Genomic DNA, 20456 nt, shown 5'->3' with positions numbered 1-20456 from the left:
TGTTTTAATAATAATATCACATTATAGATTCATTCAGAAACATTTCCACAGGCGGGTTGAAATATTTAGAGTCATTCTTCAAAACAATCTGGGAAAACCCGTCGGATGTCGTGCTGGGACATTTTCCGAAAATTCGAAAAATAGGTTGAATGTAAATTTTTGGTCAAAATTAGGTTTTCATTAAAGTATTATTCTATAACATATATAATCTATAGTCTATAATCTCTGAAAATATCTTAGCAAAATTCACTTGTTCAGTGCAGAAAAATTGTGATTTAAAGGAGAAATCCACTTCCAGAACTACAATTTACAAATAATTTACTCACCCCCTTGTCATCCAAGATGCTCATGTCTTTCTGTCCTCAGTCGTAAAGAAATTATGGTTTTTGAGGAAAGCATTTCAGGATTTTTCTCCATATTATGGACGTAATTGGTGCCACGATTTTGAACTTCCAAAATGTAGTTTAAATGCAGCTTCAAAGGGCTCTAAACGATCCCAGCCAAGGAAGAAGGGTCTTATCTAGCGAAACAATCTGTCATTTTTTTCGAAAGTTTTGTATACTTTTTAAGCACAAAAGCTCATGTAGCACAGGCTCTGGGATGCGCATCCACAATGCTACGAATTAGTAATGGGTCGTTCTTGGACGATTCTTTCATTTTGAACGAATCTTTAATGTGACTCGGGAAGAACGAGTCGTCTCGGGGAGTGATTCGTTCAGTCGCGCATGCGCAACATCCTATTAGGTTCTGTACTGGAATTGGTTCATCTGTTCGAGTCTTCTGGTTTTTTGAGTCGTTCTTTCATCTTATGGGGCTGTCATGAAACCCGAAAACTTGTCAGATAAGAGGTGAGGTGAGCTAATCATAGACTAAAGACCCAATGAATTAATCTTTTCTGTTTCTTATAGCATTATAGTTTTGTCTTGTTTGTAGTGTAATCAGCGTTTGTGTAAGCAGTAGATGTGTTAGGGAAGTAACACGTAACATTTTAATTATATTTTGCTACAATGAATGAAATGACTCGGAAAAAAAGGTTTGTTCATTTTGCTGAACGAGACTCAAAGGTCCGAGTCGGTAAAATGATCTGAACTTCCCATCACTACTACGAAACACAAATAAGTTCATCATCTGTGTACTGAGTATGGCAAAAAACTCTATCGTATTTTTTACTACAACTTGAGAGGAGGACATCGTTGCACCTTTTTGTTTGTAAAACAGCGTTTGACTTACTTGCACTTTCTTAATCTTTGCGTGTTCGCTGTGTAAACACTGGGTCTGTAGTTCCGCCTACGTTCCGCATGACCTTTCGACGTGATTCAATAGTACGTAGCGTCGTGAACACGCATCCCAGAGCCTGTGCTACAGGAGCTTTTGTGCTTAAAAAGTATAAAAAAAATTTAGACAAGCTCGTTTCGCTAGATAAGACCCTTCTTCCTTGACTGGGATCGTTTAGAGCCTTTTGAAGCTGCATTTAAACTACATTTTGGAAGTTCAAAATCGGGGCACCAATGAAGTCCATTATATGGAGAAAAATCCTGAAAGGCTTTCCTCAAAAAACAATTTTTTCACGACTGAAAACAGAAAGACATGAACATCTTGGATGAAGTAAATTATTTGTGAATTGTTGTTCTGAAAGTGGAGTTCTTCTTTAATGACTTTCTAAGTGTCTTTCTCTTATGTTAAGAACGCGCTGTGGAGGCGCTTTCCTTTAACACCACAAACAGCTAACGTATCAAAATAAACCATGTAACATATTTAATAAAGGTGTGTCAATGCACATTCTCTGCCAGTCCTGTGTAAACTACCTCACGCAAAGTTTTTTTAATTTATTTATTTTTTAATATCGTGAGATGGCAGAGCGCAAGAGAACAACGCAGTCTGAAGTAGCTGCTCACTTAAACAGTATTACTCGTCTCAAGAAGAGGAGTCCAATGACAGTTTGTTTTATGCACAGTGCGCGAACAGTTGCACTGCGCCCGCTTTTCTGAATGTAAACTACAAGGTACACTATTCATGCTATCTAAACATACAAGGGGTGATCAAAAGTTCAGAGACTACGCCCATGACAAACAACAGAAACTGTCCTATTCAGTAACGTTAGTCTGTTTGTGTAATGACGCAGTATAGCGCTCTGACAAACAGCTCTTGTTAAAACCTGTGAAGTGAAAGTGTAACCCGTCTCACTGTAAACTCAAAATTCCATTCCTGAAAACAGCTATTAGCCAACTTAAGATAGCCGTAACTTTTGTTACAAAATAAAAATAGTTTTGGAAAGGACCTGAACCCAGCTTTCGTATGGTACCGAAACCTAAAAAAAATGTAAAATTTCACCATGTGTTGGGTTTTCCTAGATCGCATTACAAACACAGTAAAAACAGTAATATTGTGAAATATTTTTACAATTTAAAAGAACTGTTTGAATATATTTTAAAATGTAATTTATTCCTGTGATGAAAAAGTTGAATTTCAGCTTTAACCAATCCAGTGTCACATGATCATTCAAAAAAAACATTTAAAATGTTAAAATTACATTTTTAAATATATTTACATAGAAAACAGCTATTTAATTGTAATAATATTTAACCATTTTTAACAATATTACTGTTCTTACTGTGTTTTTGATCAAAAAAATGCAACCTCGGCAAGCATAAAAACTTATTTTGAAAAAAAAAAAAAAAAAAAAAAAAAAAAAAAATCAATGTCCGTCTGTGTATAATTTGTATATATAATTTATATTTCTATATATAATCACAGTGGATAGATGGATAGACTTTTCTCTTACGAGTTATAAAGTCTGTATTGAGGTTGTTGAAGGAAATAAAGTCAGAATTGCATTGCAAGAAATAAACTTTCAGAGTTATAACATCCAATTCTAAGGGGAAAAAAATACATATTTTTTTTAGAATTGTGAGTTTATATCTGACTGCACACAGCTGTGTGATATAGAGTCAGAATAGTAAGAAAGTCTTCAATGTCACATGATGATGCTTCAAAAATGTATTTAAAATGTTAAAAAAATGTATTACATTTTAAAACATTTAAATACAAAACAGTTATTTTAAATTGTAATAATTTTAACAATATTACTGTGTTTTGATAAAATAAATGCAACCCTGGCAAGCATAAAACACTTATTTTAAAAATAAATATATCTGTCTGTATACAATGTGTGTATAATAATTTATATTTCTATATATACAGTGGCATGCGAATGCCAGGGGGTGAAAACTTTTGGAATTTGAAGATCAAGGTAAAATGTACTTAATTTGTCTTCCGAGAAACATGCAAGTATCTTCAGTTGCTTCTAAACAACATTACTACATGAAATATATATATATATATATATATACACACATATATACACACATGTGATTACTATTTTTCTTATTTTGTTGAAATATATATATATATATATATATATATGTATATGTATGTGTATATATGTGTGTGTGTATATATGTATATATATATATATATATATACACACACATATATACACATACATATACATATACATATATATATATATTTATTTCAACAAAATAAGAAAAATAGCAATCCTCCTATAGCAATCCTCACAGCCCTGGAAAGCTGTAACTACAAACACTGAAAGTATAACTTTCCTTTTTGAGGATTAATGTCACAACTTTTCCATATGGTTGGCACTGAACAAGAGGCAGATGGGTTTTTCCTCCTGCGGAGGTTTCAAAGACCTTTCTTACCATTGCAAATTGCAGGATTCTCCACAGCTTTTGAAAAGCAGTCGTCTTTGCAGCAACTACTACAAAGCATTACAACCAAACCCTGACAAGCTGAAAAGGCCTATCTTTATGACGCCCGCCAAGAAAACACACAATCACAATGCTTTTATTTCCAGAGTCTGCCAGTTTCTGCCTGTCGCCTCCCGATCTATCTCCATCCTTTATGCCTGCGGATCAATACGGCTGAAAAGTTTCTCCGAGCCTTTAAATGTCACTGTCTCACGACTCACGGATAATTCATCCAGAGCTGAACTCGGCGGAACAAACCTCAAATGACAAATGTCCTCCCCCAATACGACCTGGTATCACAAGCTGAAACGCAACAACAAATGACAGCACCGACTTCCAGTTCACCTATTTAAAGAGTGATTCGTCTGAGTGAAAGTAACAGCAATTGCTTTCCAACAGAACTATTTTTATACTGAAATAAATTGGTTTGGATGTGGCGAAATGGCCAAAATCCAGACAGATTTAGTGAGTCATCCGCTATCTCTGACGCAAGATAGAAAAAGACACAATAACATTAATCAATAACCTATTAAATCCCTGTCAAAAAAGCTGGCCGCAGAGCCAGAGCAATGTTACAGGCATGTTCACATACTGTTGACAGGAATGGCTTACAATCAACTTTTAAAAAACTGTCACCTTAGAATTTTGAAAAGTTTGAAAAGTTTAAAAAGTTTAAAAAGTTTAAAAGTTTTAAAAAGTTTGAAAAGTTTATAAAGTTTAAAAAGTTTAAGAAGTTTTAAAAAGTTTGAAAAGTTTATAAAGTTTATAAAGTTTAAAAAGTTTAAAAAGTTTTAAAAAAAAGTTTTAGATTTGATGGTTTTCAGTCTGAAATAGTTTGAAGTCTGAAGTATTTTTAAAAGGTTAAAGTTTGAATGTTTTGAAAGCAATACAGGCTGTCAGAGATAGATAGATAGATAGATAGATAGATAGATAGATAGATAGATAGTAATGGTTAGATGATAGATAGATAGATAGATAGATAGATAGATAGATAGATAGATAGAATAGATAGATAGATAGATAGATAGATAGATAGATAGATAAATAGATAGAAATGGTTAGATGATAGATAACAATTAGCAAGTTACTAGAATGATTGTAGCATGATTAGCATTTTACTAGCATGTTGCTAACATGTTTACCATTTTATTAACATGATAACAGGGGTGGCTGCTAGGGTGTTGCTATGCGGTTGCTAGGGTACTCAGGGTGGTTGCTAGGGCGGTTGCTAAGGTACCCAGGGTGGTTGCTAAGGTGTTGCTATGCCGTTGCTAGGGTACCCAGGGTGGTTGCTAAGGTGTTGCTATACGGTTGCTATGGTAACCAGGGTGGTTGCTAGGGCTGTTGCTAGGGTACACAGGGTGGTTGCTAAGGTGTTGCTACGCGGTTGCTAGGGTAACAGGGGTGGTTGCTAGTGTGTTGCTATGCGGTTGCTAGGGTACTCTGGGTGGTTGCTAGGCCGGTTGCTAAGGTACCGAGGGTGGTTGCTAAGGTGTTTCTATGCCGTTGCTAGGGTATCCAGGGTGGTTGCTAGGGTGTTGCTATGCGGTTGCTAGGGTACCCAGGGTGGTTGCTAAGGTGTTGCTATGCGGTTGCTAGGGTTGCTAGGGTAGTGGTGGGGTGGTTGCTAGTGTGTTGCTATGCGGTTGCTAGGATACTCGGGGTGGTTGCTAGGCCGGTTGCTAAGGTACCCAGGGTGGTTGCTAAGGTGTTGCTATGCCGTTGCTAGGGTATCCAGGGTGGTTGCTAGGGAGTTGCTATGTGGTTGCTAGGGCACCCAAGGTGGTTGCTAAGGTGTTACTATGCCGTTGCTAGGGTGTCCAGGGTGGTTGCTAGGGTGTTGCTATGCGGTTGCTAGAGTAACTGGGGTGGTTGCTAGGGTGTTGCTATGCGGTTGCTAGGGTAATAGGGGTGGTTGCTAGTGTGTTGCTATGCGGTTGCTAGGATACTCGGGGTGGTTGCTAGGCCGGTTGCTAAGGTACCCAGGGTGGTTGCTAAGGTGTTGCTATGCCGTTGCTAGGGTATCCAGGGTGGTTGCTAGGGAGTTGCTATGTGGTTGCTAGGGCTACCCCCAGGTGGTTGCTAAGGTGTTGCTATGCCGTTGCTAGGGTGTCCAGGGTGGTTGCTAGGGTGTTGCTATGCGGTTGCTAGAGTAACTGGGGTGGTTGCTAGGGTGGTTGCTAGGCCATTACTAGTTGTCACAGATCATTACTATGGAGTGTTGTAGAGTTCTTAGCATGTTCTTAACCTGATTTAGCACTTAGCTAATCACTTTTAGCATGTAGGTATTCACTGCTAGCATGACTAGCATCTTAAGGATTCCTATTTGCTAGCATGAGTCAAAAGAACCAAGTCCCATGTCTCTATGATGTTCTGATGTAGAGATATAGGACTTGCTAAATAGTTGCTAGGGTACTCTGTTTGGTTGCTAGGGAGTGGCTTAAAAGCTGCCAATGATGACACACTAAAGGCTGCTTGCCAGTATGAATGATATAAAGCAACCCCCATGTCTCTATGACATTCAGATTTGAAGATATGTCTGTGTGGGTTTGGGTTACTAGGGTGCTAGCTAGCTAGCTAGCTAGCTAGCTAGATAGATAGATAGATAGATAGATAGATAGATAGATAGTAATGGTTAGATGATAGACAGATAGATAGATAGATAGATAGATAGATAGATAGATAGATAGATAGATGAGTTGGAATGAGTTTAAATGGATTAGAAATACAGTACATAGAAGGGAAGTTTGATTGAGCCTCAAAGGATTCTGGGAGTTTTGACAGTTGAAATTTGAAAAGTGCTGGCTCATTTGAACATTCCGTCAATGTAAGTCTATGGGATTTTTCCCAGTTTTAAACATCATTTTTAGGAAAACCGTAAGTCCAATCAGTTAGAAAAGATATAGCAACTCGAGTCAGACCAGTCTGAAGATCTAAAAGTAATACTAATAATAATAATAATAATAATAATAATAATAATAATAATAATAATAGTAATTTCCAATTACTATTTGGAAAAAGAATTACTATTTGGAAAAGACATTTTCTGAATTGCACTGAAAAATGATTAATCGCATTCAAAATCAAAGTTTACATTTTATATGTGTGTGTACTGTGTATATTTATGATGCATATACATATAAATTAAATTTTTTTAAATATATACATATATGTGTGCGCATATATATATATATAAAAAAAATAAATATACACAGTACACACACATATAGTATGTAAACAAACTTTTATTTTAAATGCGATTAATCGCAATTAATCATTTTGCAGCCCTACTGCACAGAATTTCTCAGATATAAACTCACAAATCTTTTTGCAAGTTTTTTCTCGCAATTGTTTATATCATGCAGTCCTAAGAAAAAAATCATAATTGCAAGTTCATGTCATACAGTTCTGACTTTTTAACTCGCAATTGCTAGCTTATATCTCACAATTCTTAAAAAAAAAGAATTCGTAATTAATTTTTAATGTAGTCATTTTAATTTAGTAATTCGTAATTTACCTTTTATATTTAATATTTTTTGTTTTATTGTTATGATTATTGTTTTTATGATTATTCTACTGCCTTTTTTGTGAATTATTGTTTTTATTATTGTTTTTATGATTATTCTACTTCCTTTTATGTAAAGCACTTTTGTGTATGAAATGTGCTATGTAAATAAACTTGCCTTGCCTTTTAAAGTAGTTGTAAATTACCTTTTTTATTTTTTATTTAGTGGCAGAAACGGCTTCCATATATTACCACCATTTTTGAAAAAAAAGTATTAAATCTGAAAAAAGAAAAAACATTTTTAAACACTACTGCTAAAACTTTAAAAAAATTAAATGTTTTCTGAATTTGAATGATTAGCTTCTTTTTTTTTTTTTTTTTTTTGACCATTAAAATGTGGAATTTAGGAAGAAAATAAAGTAATAGCAATAGCAGAGCAATAACAAAAAGCACCACTAAATGAATGCAGAATGATGGTAAGTATGGCACTGATGGGCCGCTGCGTGTTTTCGTACCTGAGCTGTTTTAGGAACTGTATGTCAGAGCTGCTGCTGATGAGTTTGATGAACTCCTCATAGGACGGCGCGTACGTGTAGGCTTTCTTATGATGCTCGTTCACCTGCTCTCGGTGCTCTAACTGAGCTAGCAGCATGCGGTTAATGTAGTCCGGATCGCTCAACACGTCCACCAACGGCTTTAGCACTACAAAGAGAGAAAGAGAGAAAGAGAGTAAGTTAATAGCTTTGTGCTAAACCCAGTGAGCTGACAACTTCAACATGTAGGGCTGTTCCAAAGGGTAGGCAGCATAATTATGTTGCTTTCCACGCAAACGGCAACTCATAATTGAACTACAGACAAGCAACCCTTTTAAAAAGGTAATTACTAGCTACACATGAAGTTAATAAGTAGCTGCATACGATTTCTAAATACATCAAACCAATTATATTATTAATGTTTCCTATCAAAGCATTATTACAAGGAAAATGTCTCAGTTAGGGTAATAACATCACACATACATATTCAGACATCAACTAAAAAATAAATAATTTAAATAAAATAAATAAAATAAAATAAAATCCATTACAATTTACAGAAATCCAGTCAAAAGTTTTTGAACAGTAAGATTTTTACTGTTTTTTTAAAGCATTCTCTTCTGCTCACCAAGCCTGCATTTATTTGATCCAAAATAAAGCAAGGCAGCTTACTACACTGTAAAAATGCTTGCTGTAAGTCCGTTTTACAAGTAAATACTATTTCAGCCTTTCTACTTCAAAATTTCATGTTTCAGAGTGTTTCTTTGTAATTAGAAACGCTGCCAATTTCTGAGTGAAAACTGTTTCAAAGTAAATCCTGTACCAAATTATTCTCAGGTTTTGGAACAGAGCTACTGTAATTATAATACATTCGCAATCAAACTGTTCTTCTTAAAACCTCATCACACTTTTGTCAATCTCTCCTCCGACACTCATTATGATGAGATCTCTAAACCTCCTCAGGAGCTTGTTGACGTAGCGCTGATGAGGAACGCTGAGCCGCAGCAGACGGAGCACGAGGCAGTGCCTCATTACTGCCAGACAGAGCTGGCAGATGACGTCTCGTCCTGAAAAAAAATGAGTGGCAATCTGCCAGAGACAACAGATGCAAATGCTTCCTCCAGCATAACCCCAGACCAGAGGAAAATGGGTTAGGAGTTAATCTAGCAGCTGCATCCTGAAGCAACAGGGCATCTTTAATCTTTTAAAATGCAGTTTTTTAATATATTCTTATGATGATGAAACCGTTAGTCTCGCAGGCATCAATATGTCAACTAAGAAGTCTGTAGTCAGCTACATTTTGGAGGATAGACAATGTTATTTTCTACTAAAAGTTTTATAATGCATTCAGCAGACACTTTTATCCAAAGTGACTTATACTGCATTCAAGGTTTTCATTTTATCAGCTATTTCATTCCCTGTGAATCAAATCCATTACCTAATGCTATTCTCTACTGTTGCTCTATGTAGGAAATTGGAAATTCCCACTTTCCAATTTGAGAATGAAAAGCAGCACTGAGACATGGAAAGTTGCACAGCCCTGGGAAAACCATAAGCATAAGCTATAAATAGGAATAGTTCACTCAAAAATAGTGGTGATAATTTATTCACCCTCAGGCCATCCAATATGTACAGTTCAGGTCAAAAGTTTACATACACCTTGCAGAATCTGCAAAATGTTAATTATTTTACCAAAATAAGAGAGATCATACAAAATGCATGCTATTTTTTTTTCATTTAGTACTGATCTGAATAAGATATTTCACATAAAAGATGTTCACATACAGTCCACAAGAGAAAATAGTAGTTTAATTTATAAAAATTACCCTGTTCAAAAGTTTACATACACTTGATTCTTAATACTGTGTTGTTACCTGAATGATCCACAGCTGTGTTTTTTTGTTTAGTGGTAGTTGTTCATGAGTCCCTTGTTTGTTCTGAACAGTCAAACTGCCCGCTGTTGTTCAGAAATATCTTTTAGATCCCACAAATTATTTGGTTTCCACTATTTTTGTGTATTTGAAGCCTTTCCAACAATGAATGTATGATTTTGAGATTTATCTTTTCACACTGAGGACAACTGAGGGACTCATATGCAACTATTACAGAAGGTTCAAACACTCACTGATGCTCCAGAAGGAAAAACAATGCATTAAGAGCCAGATCAGGGTAAATGTATGTTATTTTGTCTTCTGGGAAACATGTAAGTATCTTCTGTAGCTTCTGGGGGGGCAGTACTAAATGGAAAAAAAACATGATATTTAGGCAAAACAAGAAAAATGTACACATTTTCATTCTGTTCAAAAGTTTTCACCCCCCCGGCTCTAAATGCATGGTTTTTCCTTCTAAAGCATCAGTGAGCGTTTGAACTCAGAGTTGAACTTTGAGTTGTCCTCAGTGTAAAAAAATGGATCTCAAAATCATACAGTCATTTTTGGAAAGGTTTCAAATACTCAAAAATGCTTAAAAAACAAAGAATTTGTGGGACTTGAATGATTTTTCTGAAGAAGAGCAGGCAGTTTAACTATTCAGGACAAACAAGTAACAAACAAAATCCTTCTTATTTTGGTGTGTGTAAACTTTTGACCTCAACTGTAGATGAGTTTCTTTATCAGCACAGATTTGGGGAAATGTAGCATTACATCAACTGCTCACCAATTAATCCTCTGCAGTGAATGGGTGCCGTCAACTTGTGAAGCAAAAAAGTACAGGTTAATATGATACAAATCCATAATTAAGTTATTTTCAACTTTAGAATTAAAGTATTATATAATTATATAATTAATGTATTTTATTATAAGCCATAAAATACAAGTTTGTAATACATAATAACAGTACCAGGACTGTTGGTAAACGGTGTTTGATCTGTGCATAGTTCTCTCGTGATTCAGATGAGACTTTACACTTTTTCACTGGAGAAAGCAATATTACGGATAGCGGACTCATATTTTAGCTGGATGCAACAGTTAGATGTTAAAAACATGCATTTTTTCGCTTCACAAGATGTTAATTGATGGACCGTGGATTACTTGTGGATTACTGTGATGTTTTATCAGCTGTTTGGACTCTCATTCTGACGGCACCCATTCACTGCATAGTACCCACTGGTGACAAATTAATGTAATGCTACATTTATCCAAATCTGTTCTGACGAAGATTTAAACTCACTTACATCTTGGATGGCCTGAGAGTGAGTAAATTGTCAGAAAATGTTAAATTATGGGTGAACTATTCCTTTAAACATTACATTTTTGATAAAGGAAATTACTTAATCATTATGTATAAGTGATGCAGTAATCCATCATTTCTGTCACACTGTCTGAACTACCTGCAGTCATCACACCCTCAATCTCTCTCCAGCAGCCTGTCCATCAGTCGCCTATAATAGATGTAATGAGTAATTTCATGGCAAATCAAAGACAATTACAATCACACATCCGATGCTCATCGAAAATATCCTGGAATAAATGTCATGATTTGTTAAAAAGGAAAAAAAAAAAACCTGTAGTAGATGTTTCATGAGTTCTTACACAAGAGCAGCATTGTAAGAAGACAGACGAGCATTGAACAGACAATCAGCTCCGTCCAGTCTAATCGTGCCGAGAGATGTCAGTTGAGACACTGAAGCTCGAGCCAAAAACAAGATTTCCCCAAAATCTAATTCTCAAGTTATGACACTGTCAGTGAATGAACACTCTGTTCTGTGACAGGGGGATTTATCAGCATGTAGAACATGAACACCAAATCTCTGCATCTCATTTTGATTCATGAAAGCAAATTATTTCTACTTATCGAAGCATCGCTTTCAGCCTAACAGAAAAAATATCTTCTTCATTAAACCACATCAGGGGAAAGTTATGACAAACAAAAGCTAATGTGTGAGGAAAAAATATTGCCATCAAAAGAGTTTTCTTGAATTGCATAAGAATTTATGTTGTTTAATACCAGTAATAAGATTAAACGGTCATGCCCTATAGAGTGATTATATCACAATACTGTTTGTTTTTTACTACTACTGTATGTCGGCACTTCTATGGCTACAGCTATTTTTAGGATGAAAGTTAAAATATATCTTAAAATAAGTTGAATGTTGAATGCTGAAAACAGTTTTTGTGAAAACTGTAATACATTTTTTCACGATTCTATGATCAATAGAAAGTATCTGAGGTCACACTGTACTAACAAGCAAAAATTGTAAGGACAGAAATATACCAAACCGTGTACAGCAGGTTCAGTGAGAGTCACCTTTAGTAGCGACGACCTCCACCAGTAAGAGCCGCAGGCTGCGTGAACGAGCGTCCCGCGCGGGTAGCAGACGCAGCATGAGCAGACGGGCGCAGCAGCGCAGGAAGTGCAGCTCCTCATCCGGACTGCGCAGACACGGATGCAACGGAAACGGCCGTGGTACTTCCTCCAGCCTGGAGAGACAGAGAGATATTAGTAGAATAATAACAGAAATTAATATCTTGTTTTCTTTTTTAACTCTATTAAATATCATTATTATATATTATATTATATTATATTACTATATGACATTATATTACATTTTTCAGACTTATTTGCTTGTTTATTTATTTATTTATTTATAATTATCATCATCATCATCATGTCAATAAATCACTTTAAAAGAGAAATTGCAAGAGAGAAATTACTTATTTTTTATCATTCTATTCTAATTATATTATATTATATTATATTATATTATATTATTACTCACTTATTTATTTATTTCATTATTATTATTACTATTATTATTATTATCATCATGTCAATCATTTTGAAAAAGAGAAACTGCAAGACAGAAATTAATTGTTTTTTATTATGTTATCATTTTATTCTAATTATACATTAAATTATATTAAATTATATTATATTATATTATATTATATTATATTATATTATATTATATTATATTATATTATATTATATTATACTATAATATATTATAATATATTATTTATTTCCTTTTTCTTATTTGGCAGTGTGCAAACCAACCATGCCAATAAAGTACTTTGCAAGAGAAATTGCAAAAATTGCAAGAGATACTAATAGAATAATAATAAAAATCAATATTTTGTTGTTGTTGTTTTTAAACTCTAAACATAATTTTATAATGTAACAATTATAGTATATTATGTTACATTATTTTATATAATTATTTATATTATTTTAAGTTATATTATATTCACACATTTTTATTTATTTATTTATTCTTCATGCCAATCATGCCAATAAATAACTCTGAAAAAGTGAAACTGAAAGAAAGTAATATTATATTATATTATATTATATTATATTATATTATATTATACTATATTATATTATATTAACCATGCCAATAAAGTACTTTGCAGAAGAAATTGCAAAAATTGCAAGAAATATTAATTGAATAATAATAATATCTTGTATAAATTTTTTTTCTAAACCATAATTTTAACCATAATGTGATATAACAGTTATAGCATATTATGTTATATTGTTTTCCCCCCGTTTCTTCCTTGGCAATATGCAAATCCATTCTGCCTAAAAGCATTTTAAACAAAAGTACAATTGCAAGAGATATTAAAAAAGTAATAACAGAAATTAATATCTTAATTTTTATAATTATAATATAATGTAATATATTAAATAGAGATATAATTACAATAATAAAATGATCAAAATAATAAAAATAGAAATTAATATCTCTATTTTAGTTTTTAATTATACTATAATGTAATACAATATATACTGTAATATAATTATACTGTTTTCCTTTCTTCGTTTTTTGGCAATATGCAAAGCAATCATGCCAACAAAGCACTTAGAAAATCAAAACTGCAAGAAAGTTATTTAATTATACTGTTTTTAATTTATTTATTTCTTTTTTAGGCAGTCACATCGACAATGCATTCAAAACTGAGAAAAAGCAAAAGAAAGCTCAGATCAGAAGGTGAGATCATAAAATATGAAGGGGGAAATATTTCAGACAGATAAACAGAACAGGTGGAGGAAGACAGATGAGAGGGCAGAAAACGAGAGGCAACAGAAGATGTCTGTCCACTCAGCTAATGAGCTGTGCAGATCGATTACTGACACACACAAAATTTTGAAGACAAGTCAGACAGAGACGCTCATTACTGCATCCACATCCAACACACTCACACAGACAGAGTGTGTAAGCAAATGGAACAACACAGAAAGACAAGTGTGTAAGTGTGTGTGATGTTTCGTGTAAAACAAAGGGCAACATTATAGGCTGAAGTTTTAAAGTCGTCAGCAGTCTTTGTCATGTTAATCAATCAAGCTAAGAAATATAATCTCCAGAGTGTGTTTTTATAAAGCAATCATTTGGCTTTCTTCCCACCGGCAAATCAGTAATCAATGAATCCAATTCAAGAGAGTGCTTGTGATCCAAACACAAGCAGACTGGATTCAGCAAGCACAAAGGCATCGCATTCTTGTGGTTCTTGTGGTTTTGTTGTTTGGCTTTCACTCTGTCAATCCAGTTTTTAAATGTTTTTGAAATTAGTCTCTTGATTTTCACAAAGGCTGCATTTATTTGATCAAAAATGGAGTAAAATGTGAAATATTATTACCATTTAAAATAAAAGTTTTCTATTTGAGTATATTTTAAAATGCAATTTATTCCTGTGATGCAAAGCTGAATTTTCAGCATCATTACTCCAGTCTTCAGTGTCACATGATCCTTCAGAAATCATTCTAATATGCTGATTTGCCACTCATAAACACCATCAATGTTGAAAACAGTTGTGTTGCTGAATAAAAGTACTGTATGTGATTAACGTATAATGTACAGTAGTACAGTAGTAATGTACCTCTAGTAGCACTGTGGTTCTCACCTTGTGTTAGCAGCCTTAAGGTCACAGAAATGTGTGTGGAGGGTCTTGACCATGTCGTTACAGACCAGGTTGACCACGTCCACCTCAGACAGACGCATTCGCAGCTGTTTGGTCATTTCCCAGAAGTCCTCAGACAACATCTGATACAGCTGACCCTCATCACGGCTTAAGGGGACGTACCACGACAGAATATAGTCCCGATAGCTGTAGTCAAACACTGCAGGAAAACAGAGAGAGTTTTATTGATTAATATAGACAAAAATCAATTTTACCAATATTCCAGAATTGCCAATACACTTGAAGTCAAAAGAATCTACAACATGTTAATTATTTTACCAACATAAGAGGGATCATACAAAATGCATGTTATTTTTTTATTTATTACTGACCTAAATAAGATATTTCACATAAAAGACATTAACATGAAAAATCTTTCAACAGAAAAATCTTTCAGGTCCCACAAATTCTTTGGTTTTTCAGCATTTTTGTGTATTTGAACCCTTTCCAACAATGACTGTATGATTTTGAGATCCATCATTTAACACTGATGACAACTGAGGTACTCGAAGGTTCAAACACGCACTGATGATTCAGAAGGAAACAATGCATTATGAGCCAGGGGGTGTAAACTTTTGAACAGAATGAAGATGTGCACTTTTTTTTTTTTTTAATTTTGCCTAAATATCTTTTTTTTTTTTCATTTAGTACTGCCTTTCAGAAGCTACAGGAGATACATGTTTCCCAGAAGACAAAATAAGTTATATTTACCCAGATCTCCAAAGTTTTCACCCCCCAGATCTTAATGCATTGTGTTTCCTTCTGAAGCATCAGTGAGCGTTTGAACCTCATGAACAACTTTAAAAAAAAAAAAAAAAAAAAAAAAAAAAAAAAAAAAAAAACAATAACACACACACACACACACAGCTGTGGATCATTCAGTTAACAACACAGTATTAAGAATCAAGTGTATGTAAACTTTTGAACAGGGTAATTTTTAGAAATTCCACTATTGTTTTCTCTTGTGGACTATATGTAAATGTCCTTTATGTGAAATATTTTATTAAGGTCTGGTTGTTTCTGGTGTATGTAAACTTCTGACCTCAACTATATATAGTATAGAATCAGTGCATATTGTGCACAATATCCCAAAATGCAGTGCAATCACATCGCCTTCTTAAAGGGATAGTACACCCAAAAATAAAAATGGCCCCATGATTTACTCGCCCTCAAGCCATTCTAGGTATATATGACTTTCTTATATGACGAACATAATCAGTGTCGTTTTTTTTTTGTTTTGCATACTGTTTCACATACTGTAAAAAAAAAAAAAAAAAAAAAAACAAACACAGGTCAAGAAGGCAACCAGATGTCTTCGCTTCACAGCTTTTTATCTGCATGATAAAGCACACAACATTTCCAACAACATCCTGCTATCAACAGAGAACCAAATATAACAGTCACGAGCCAATCAAGCTTATCAGCAACACTGTATTTACTGGGTGTAAATGAAGAATCTGCTGTTTGTCCTGCCATTAGATATAACAACAAATACAGACGGCTGGATAGAAATAAAACTGTCATCATTTTGTGCAATATCCTCAAATATTTATGCAAAATGCATTGTGCAAATATATATATATATATATATCTTCTATAGTTCTGCATAAAGACAGCACAAAACATCATCAGATTTTTACACAAGTCCTTAAATATGACAAAGAGAATCCAATCAAACAAACAAGACAAAAATATATACTCTGTCATTTAGTTATTGAGGAAAAACAACCCAGTGTTAAATATTTGCAAGGTCCAAAAGTATGTGAATCTTTGCTTTCAGTATCTGTTGTGACCCCTTTTTGAAGCAATAACTGCAGGCAATGTTTTTTTGTAACTGCTGATTACTCCTGCACAACGACTTGTAGGAATTTGAGCCCATTCATTAGTACAGAAACACTTGAACCCTGTGATGTTGGTGGGTTTCCTCCTAAGAACTGATGCTTCAGGTCCTTCCACAACATTTTAATTGGATTAAGGTCCATTGACTTGGCCGTTCCCAAACATTACCTTTGTTCTTGTTTAACCATCTTTTGGTAGAATGACTTGTGCGCTTAGGGTCGTTGTCTTGCTGCATAACCCACTTTCTCTTTAGATTTTAGTTTATGGACAGATGTCTGGACATTTTCTTTTAGAATTTGCTGGTATAATTCAGAATTTATTGTTCCATCAATGATGGCAAGTCGTCCTGACCCAGATGCAGCAAAACAGGCCCAAACCATGATACTACCACCACCATGTTTCACAGATGGGATAAGGTTTATCTTACGTTGGAATGCAGTGTTTTTCTTTCTCCAAACATAACACTTCTCATTTACACCAAAAATTCTATTCTGGTCTCATCCGTCCACAAAACATTTCTCCAATAGTCTTCTGACTTGTCCACATGATCTTCATCAAACTGCAGACCTTGCAACCCTGCCATGCACACCATGGAAGTTCATTGTTCTCCGGATGATGGACTGTTGATGAACTTCAACATTAACCAATGTGAGAAAGGCCTTTAGTTGCTCAGAAGTTATCCTAGGGGGATCTTTGCAACGTGGGAAACTATTATACATCTTGCTTTGGAATGATCTTTGTTGGTTGACCACTTCCAGCGAGGATAACTGTGGTCTTGAATTTCCTCCATTTGTACACAATCTGTCTGACTGTGGATTTGTGAAGTACAAACTCTTTAGAGATGGTTTTGTAACAGCCTTTTCCAGCCTGATGAGCAACAACAACTCTTTTTCTGAGGTCCTAAGAGATCTCCTTTGTTTGTGCCATGATTCACTTTCACAAACATGATCAGACTTCAATAGATGTTCTTTAAATAAAACAGGGCACAAACTGACACCTAATTGTCATCCTACTGACTGAAAACACTTCTGAACAGACAGACTCTAATTTCACCTTTAAATTAGCTGCTAATCCTAGAGATTCACATACTTTTGCAACTCACAAATATTTAACGCTGGATCATTTTTCATAATAAATAAATGACAAAGTACATATTTTCATCTCATTTCTCTTGTGAAAATCTGATAAACTTCAACTGATGTTTGGTTTGTAAGGATAGGACAATATTTAGCCAAGGTACAACTATTTGAATATATGGAATCTGAGGGCGCAAACAAAAAATAATAATAAAATCAAAATATAGAGAAAATCACCTTTAAAGTTGTCCAAATTAAGTTTTTAGCAATGCAAATTAGTAATCAAATATTAAGGTTTGATATATTTACAGTAAGAATTTTACTAAGTATCTTCATGGAACATGATCTTTGCTTAATTTTCTAATGATTTTTGGCATAAAAGAAAAATCAATAATTTTGACCCATACACTGTATTTTTAGCTATTGCTACAAATATACCCCAGTAACTTAAGACTGCTTTTGTGGTCCAGGGTCACATATATATATAAAATATATAATATATATAAATATTTTGCATATTATTTACTAAAAAAAGAAGAAAAAGAAATACAAAACACTCCTCAAACACACACACACACAACAGCAGGTGGCAGATGGCATGAATGCGATGGCACTAGCAATGACTGCAGACTACAGTCTTCTAATGACTGTAGAATCGTACGCCCACCGTAAGCGCTCACATATTCAAAATGAGCGGATCTAGAGCTGAACCAGCTTCAGTGACACCCTTTGTGCAGCAGTTATTGAAAACTTGGTTTGCAGGCATTTTTCCTCCCGGCTGAGGCAGCACTATTTATAGCCACAGTGACCTCATAAAATGTGCTGACTTTCGCCAGCTGAGCATCAGGAAGTGCTGCTGACACTGTTCCTGTGCAGTTTCCTTCAGGCCTCTTCTGCTTATTAAGTGACATGACAGAAAATATGCGAGTGGGAGAACTCCCATAATTCTGTCTCACAGTGATGGCAGGAAATAAATAAAGAATATTGATAGTACATACAAAAAGATTTTTTAAAATAATGTTTTGCAGAAGAAAGAACGTCATTACAGGTTTGGAACAACAGGGTGAGTAAATGTAAATGACAGAATTTTCATTTTTGTGTGAACAACATTCCGCAAATGCAAAAGGTTAAAGTGATTCTTGCTCCAGCCAACATCACTAATGAGAATAAAATGACATCTAATTTACTCGATTCATAAATGTGACACCCAGCTGTGCTCAGAATCTAGGAAGGAGTGAGTCAGAATGAATGATTAGAAATTGCTTCAGTGAACATCGCTCATTTGCTTTAACAAGACCGGTGATGCACAAGCCTCCACAGCCACAACCCGAAACAGACTATATGCCATCTCACCGTTATACACCAATCTTGAAAGAAGACAGCGAGTGAGACAGGCACATACAGATTATCTAGGCCTTTCAACACAAAAACAACACCCACAGACAGCCAGAATCCCTTTAGGAAGGAATGAATCATGAAAGAATTGCCATCAGACTGGCAGAAATGCAAGAAAGCCTCAACAAGCCTGCATTTATTTGATCAAAAACACTGGAAAAATTGTGAAATATTATTATAACTTTAAATAACTGTTTTCTAGTTGAATATATTTGAATATGCAATTTATTCCTGTGATGCAAAGCTGAATTTTCAGCATCATTACTCCAGGCTTCAGTGTCACATGATCCTTCAGAAATCATTCTAATATGCTGATTTGCTGCTTAGGAAACATTTCTCATTATCAATGTTGAAAACAAGGAAGGACCAGAGCCATATGCAAAATGTAAAAAAAAAAATAATTCTCATTCTAGTCTCACATCACAGACCTTTAAGACATTCAAATTACATTAGTTGTAAATCTTACTGTGGTCATTCAATGAAAATTCCTTACAAATCTCAACAGCTGACCTTTAAACGTGAGTATAACTCTTTCCCTTTACAGGATATTCTCTGTTTAAGACTCAATAAAGAGGTCTATCATAAGACGACTCCTGCGTTTTATGGATTAAGCAACCATGAACTCAAAAAAAAAAAAAAATCACGGGTGGCTGGATAATTTGAGTCGAGTCATTCAGGTTGTTTACAGGAAGTGCTGTTTTGCTAAAAACACCAGCTGAATACAAAACGGGATAAAGTGTTTTGAATTATTTACGGCTTGAATCATCACGGTCCAGAAAAATCACATACTAGCACACATATAATGCTTCCCTCGGATCTCTTTTCTTTTTTAAGTTGAACCGTTTATCAGATTCTGACAGCGCAGACGAGTCAAACCGGATGCTAAACAACTGCATTCACCGATTATTTACGGCATGTGTCGTTGGTGCTGATGCGATTTTGTCACCGGTGTTTAAAAAACACAGCCAGCAGGGAGTCTGATAACAACATTTGTGCTGCAGACGTATTCAAAAGCATCCAATATAACCAAAACATGTTTGAAAGACTGTATGATTTCACATATATGAAATTGCATGCTACACTTACTATTTCTGCAGTATATTGTATGTACAGGATGTAAAAAAAATACTATGCAAATTTTATGAATGCATGGAATCAGTACAAATTTTCCTTGATTGCTAGGCCAAAACATAACATTTTTACTTAAAACTAGATAAAAAAGCTCGTCAAGACAAACTTTAGGTTGGCTTGAGAAAGCAGCACCAGAAAGTTTGAAAAAGTTTAAAGAAAAAAAAACTTTTAAGTTTGATGGTTTTCATTCTATAGTTTGAAGTTCAACATAGTTTTAAAAGGTAAAGTTTGAATTTTTTAAGGCAAAACAGTCTCAGATAGATAGATAGTCTCAGAGAGTTGCTAACATGTTTCTAGCATGATTAACA

At 34.5% G+C, this 20456-nt stretch overlaps 1 protein-coding gene across 1 annotated transcript in view; it reads right to left on the bottom strand.

Moving 5' to 3' along the window:
- The window catches only part of snx25 (sorting nexin 25), a 66405-nt gene that overhangs the window by 34596 nt on the left and 11353 nt on the right, over window positions 1-20456 (bottom strand). Inside the window, exons 3-5 of the mRNA XM_051127645.1 lie at window positions 14651-14867; window positions 12054-12226; window positions 7791-7977 (exon numbers count right to left, since the gene is read on the bottom strand). Of these exons, the coding sequence (XP_050983602.1) occupies window positions 7791-7977; window positions 12054-12226; window positions 14651-14867 (577 nt within the window). The remainder of the gene's footprint in view (window positions 1-7790; window positions 7978-12053; window positions 12227-14650; window positions 14868-20456) is intronic.

The sequence above is a fragment of the Labeo rohita genome, chromosome 14, assembly GCF_022985175.1.
Source record: "Labeo rohita strain BAU-BD-2019 chromosome 14, IGBB_LRoh.1.0, whole genome shotgun sequence".
Classification (NCBI taxonomy): Eukaryota; Metazoa; Chordata; class Actinopteri; order Cypriniformes; family Cyprinidae; genus Labeo; species Labeo rohita.
This window is presented reverse-complemented; position numbering and strand designations above follow the sequence as displayed.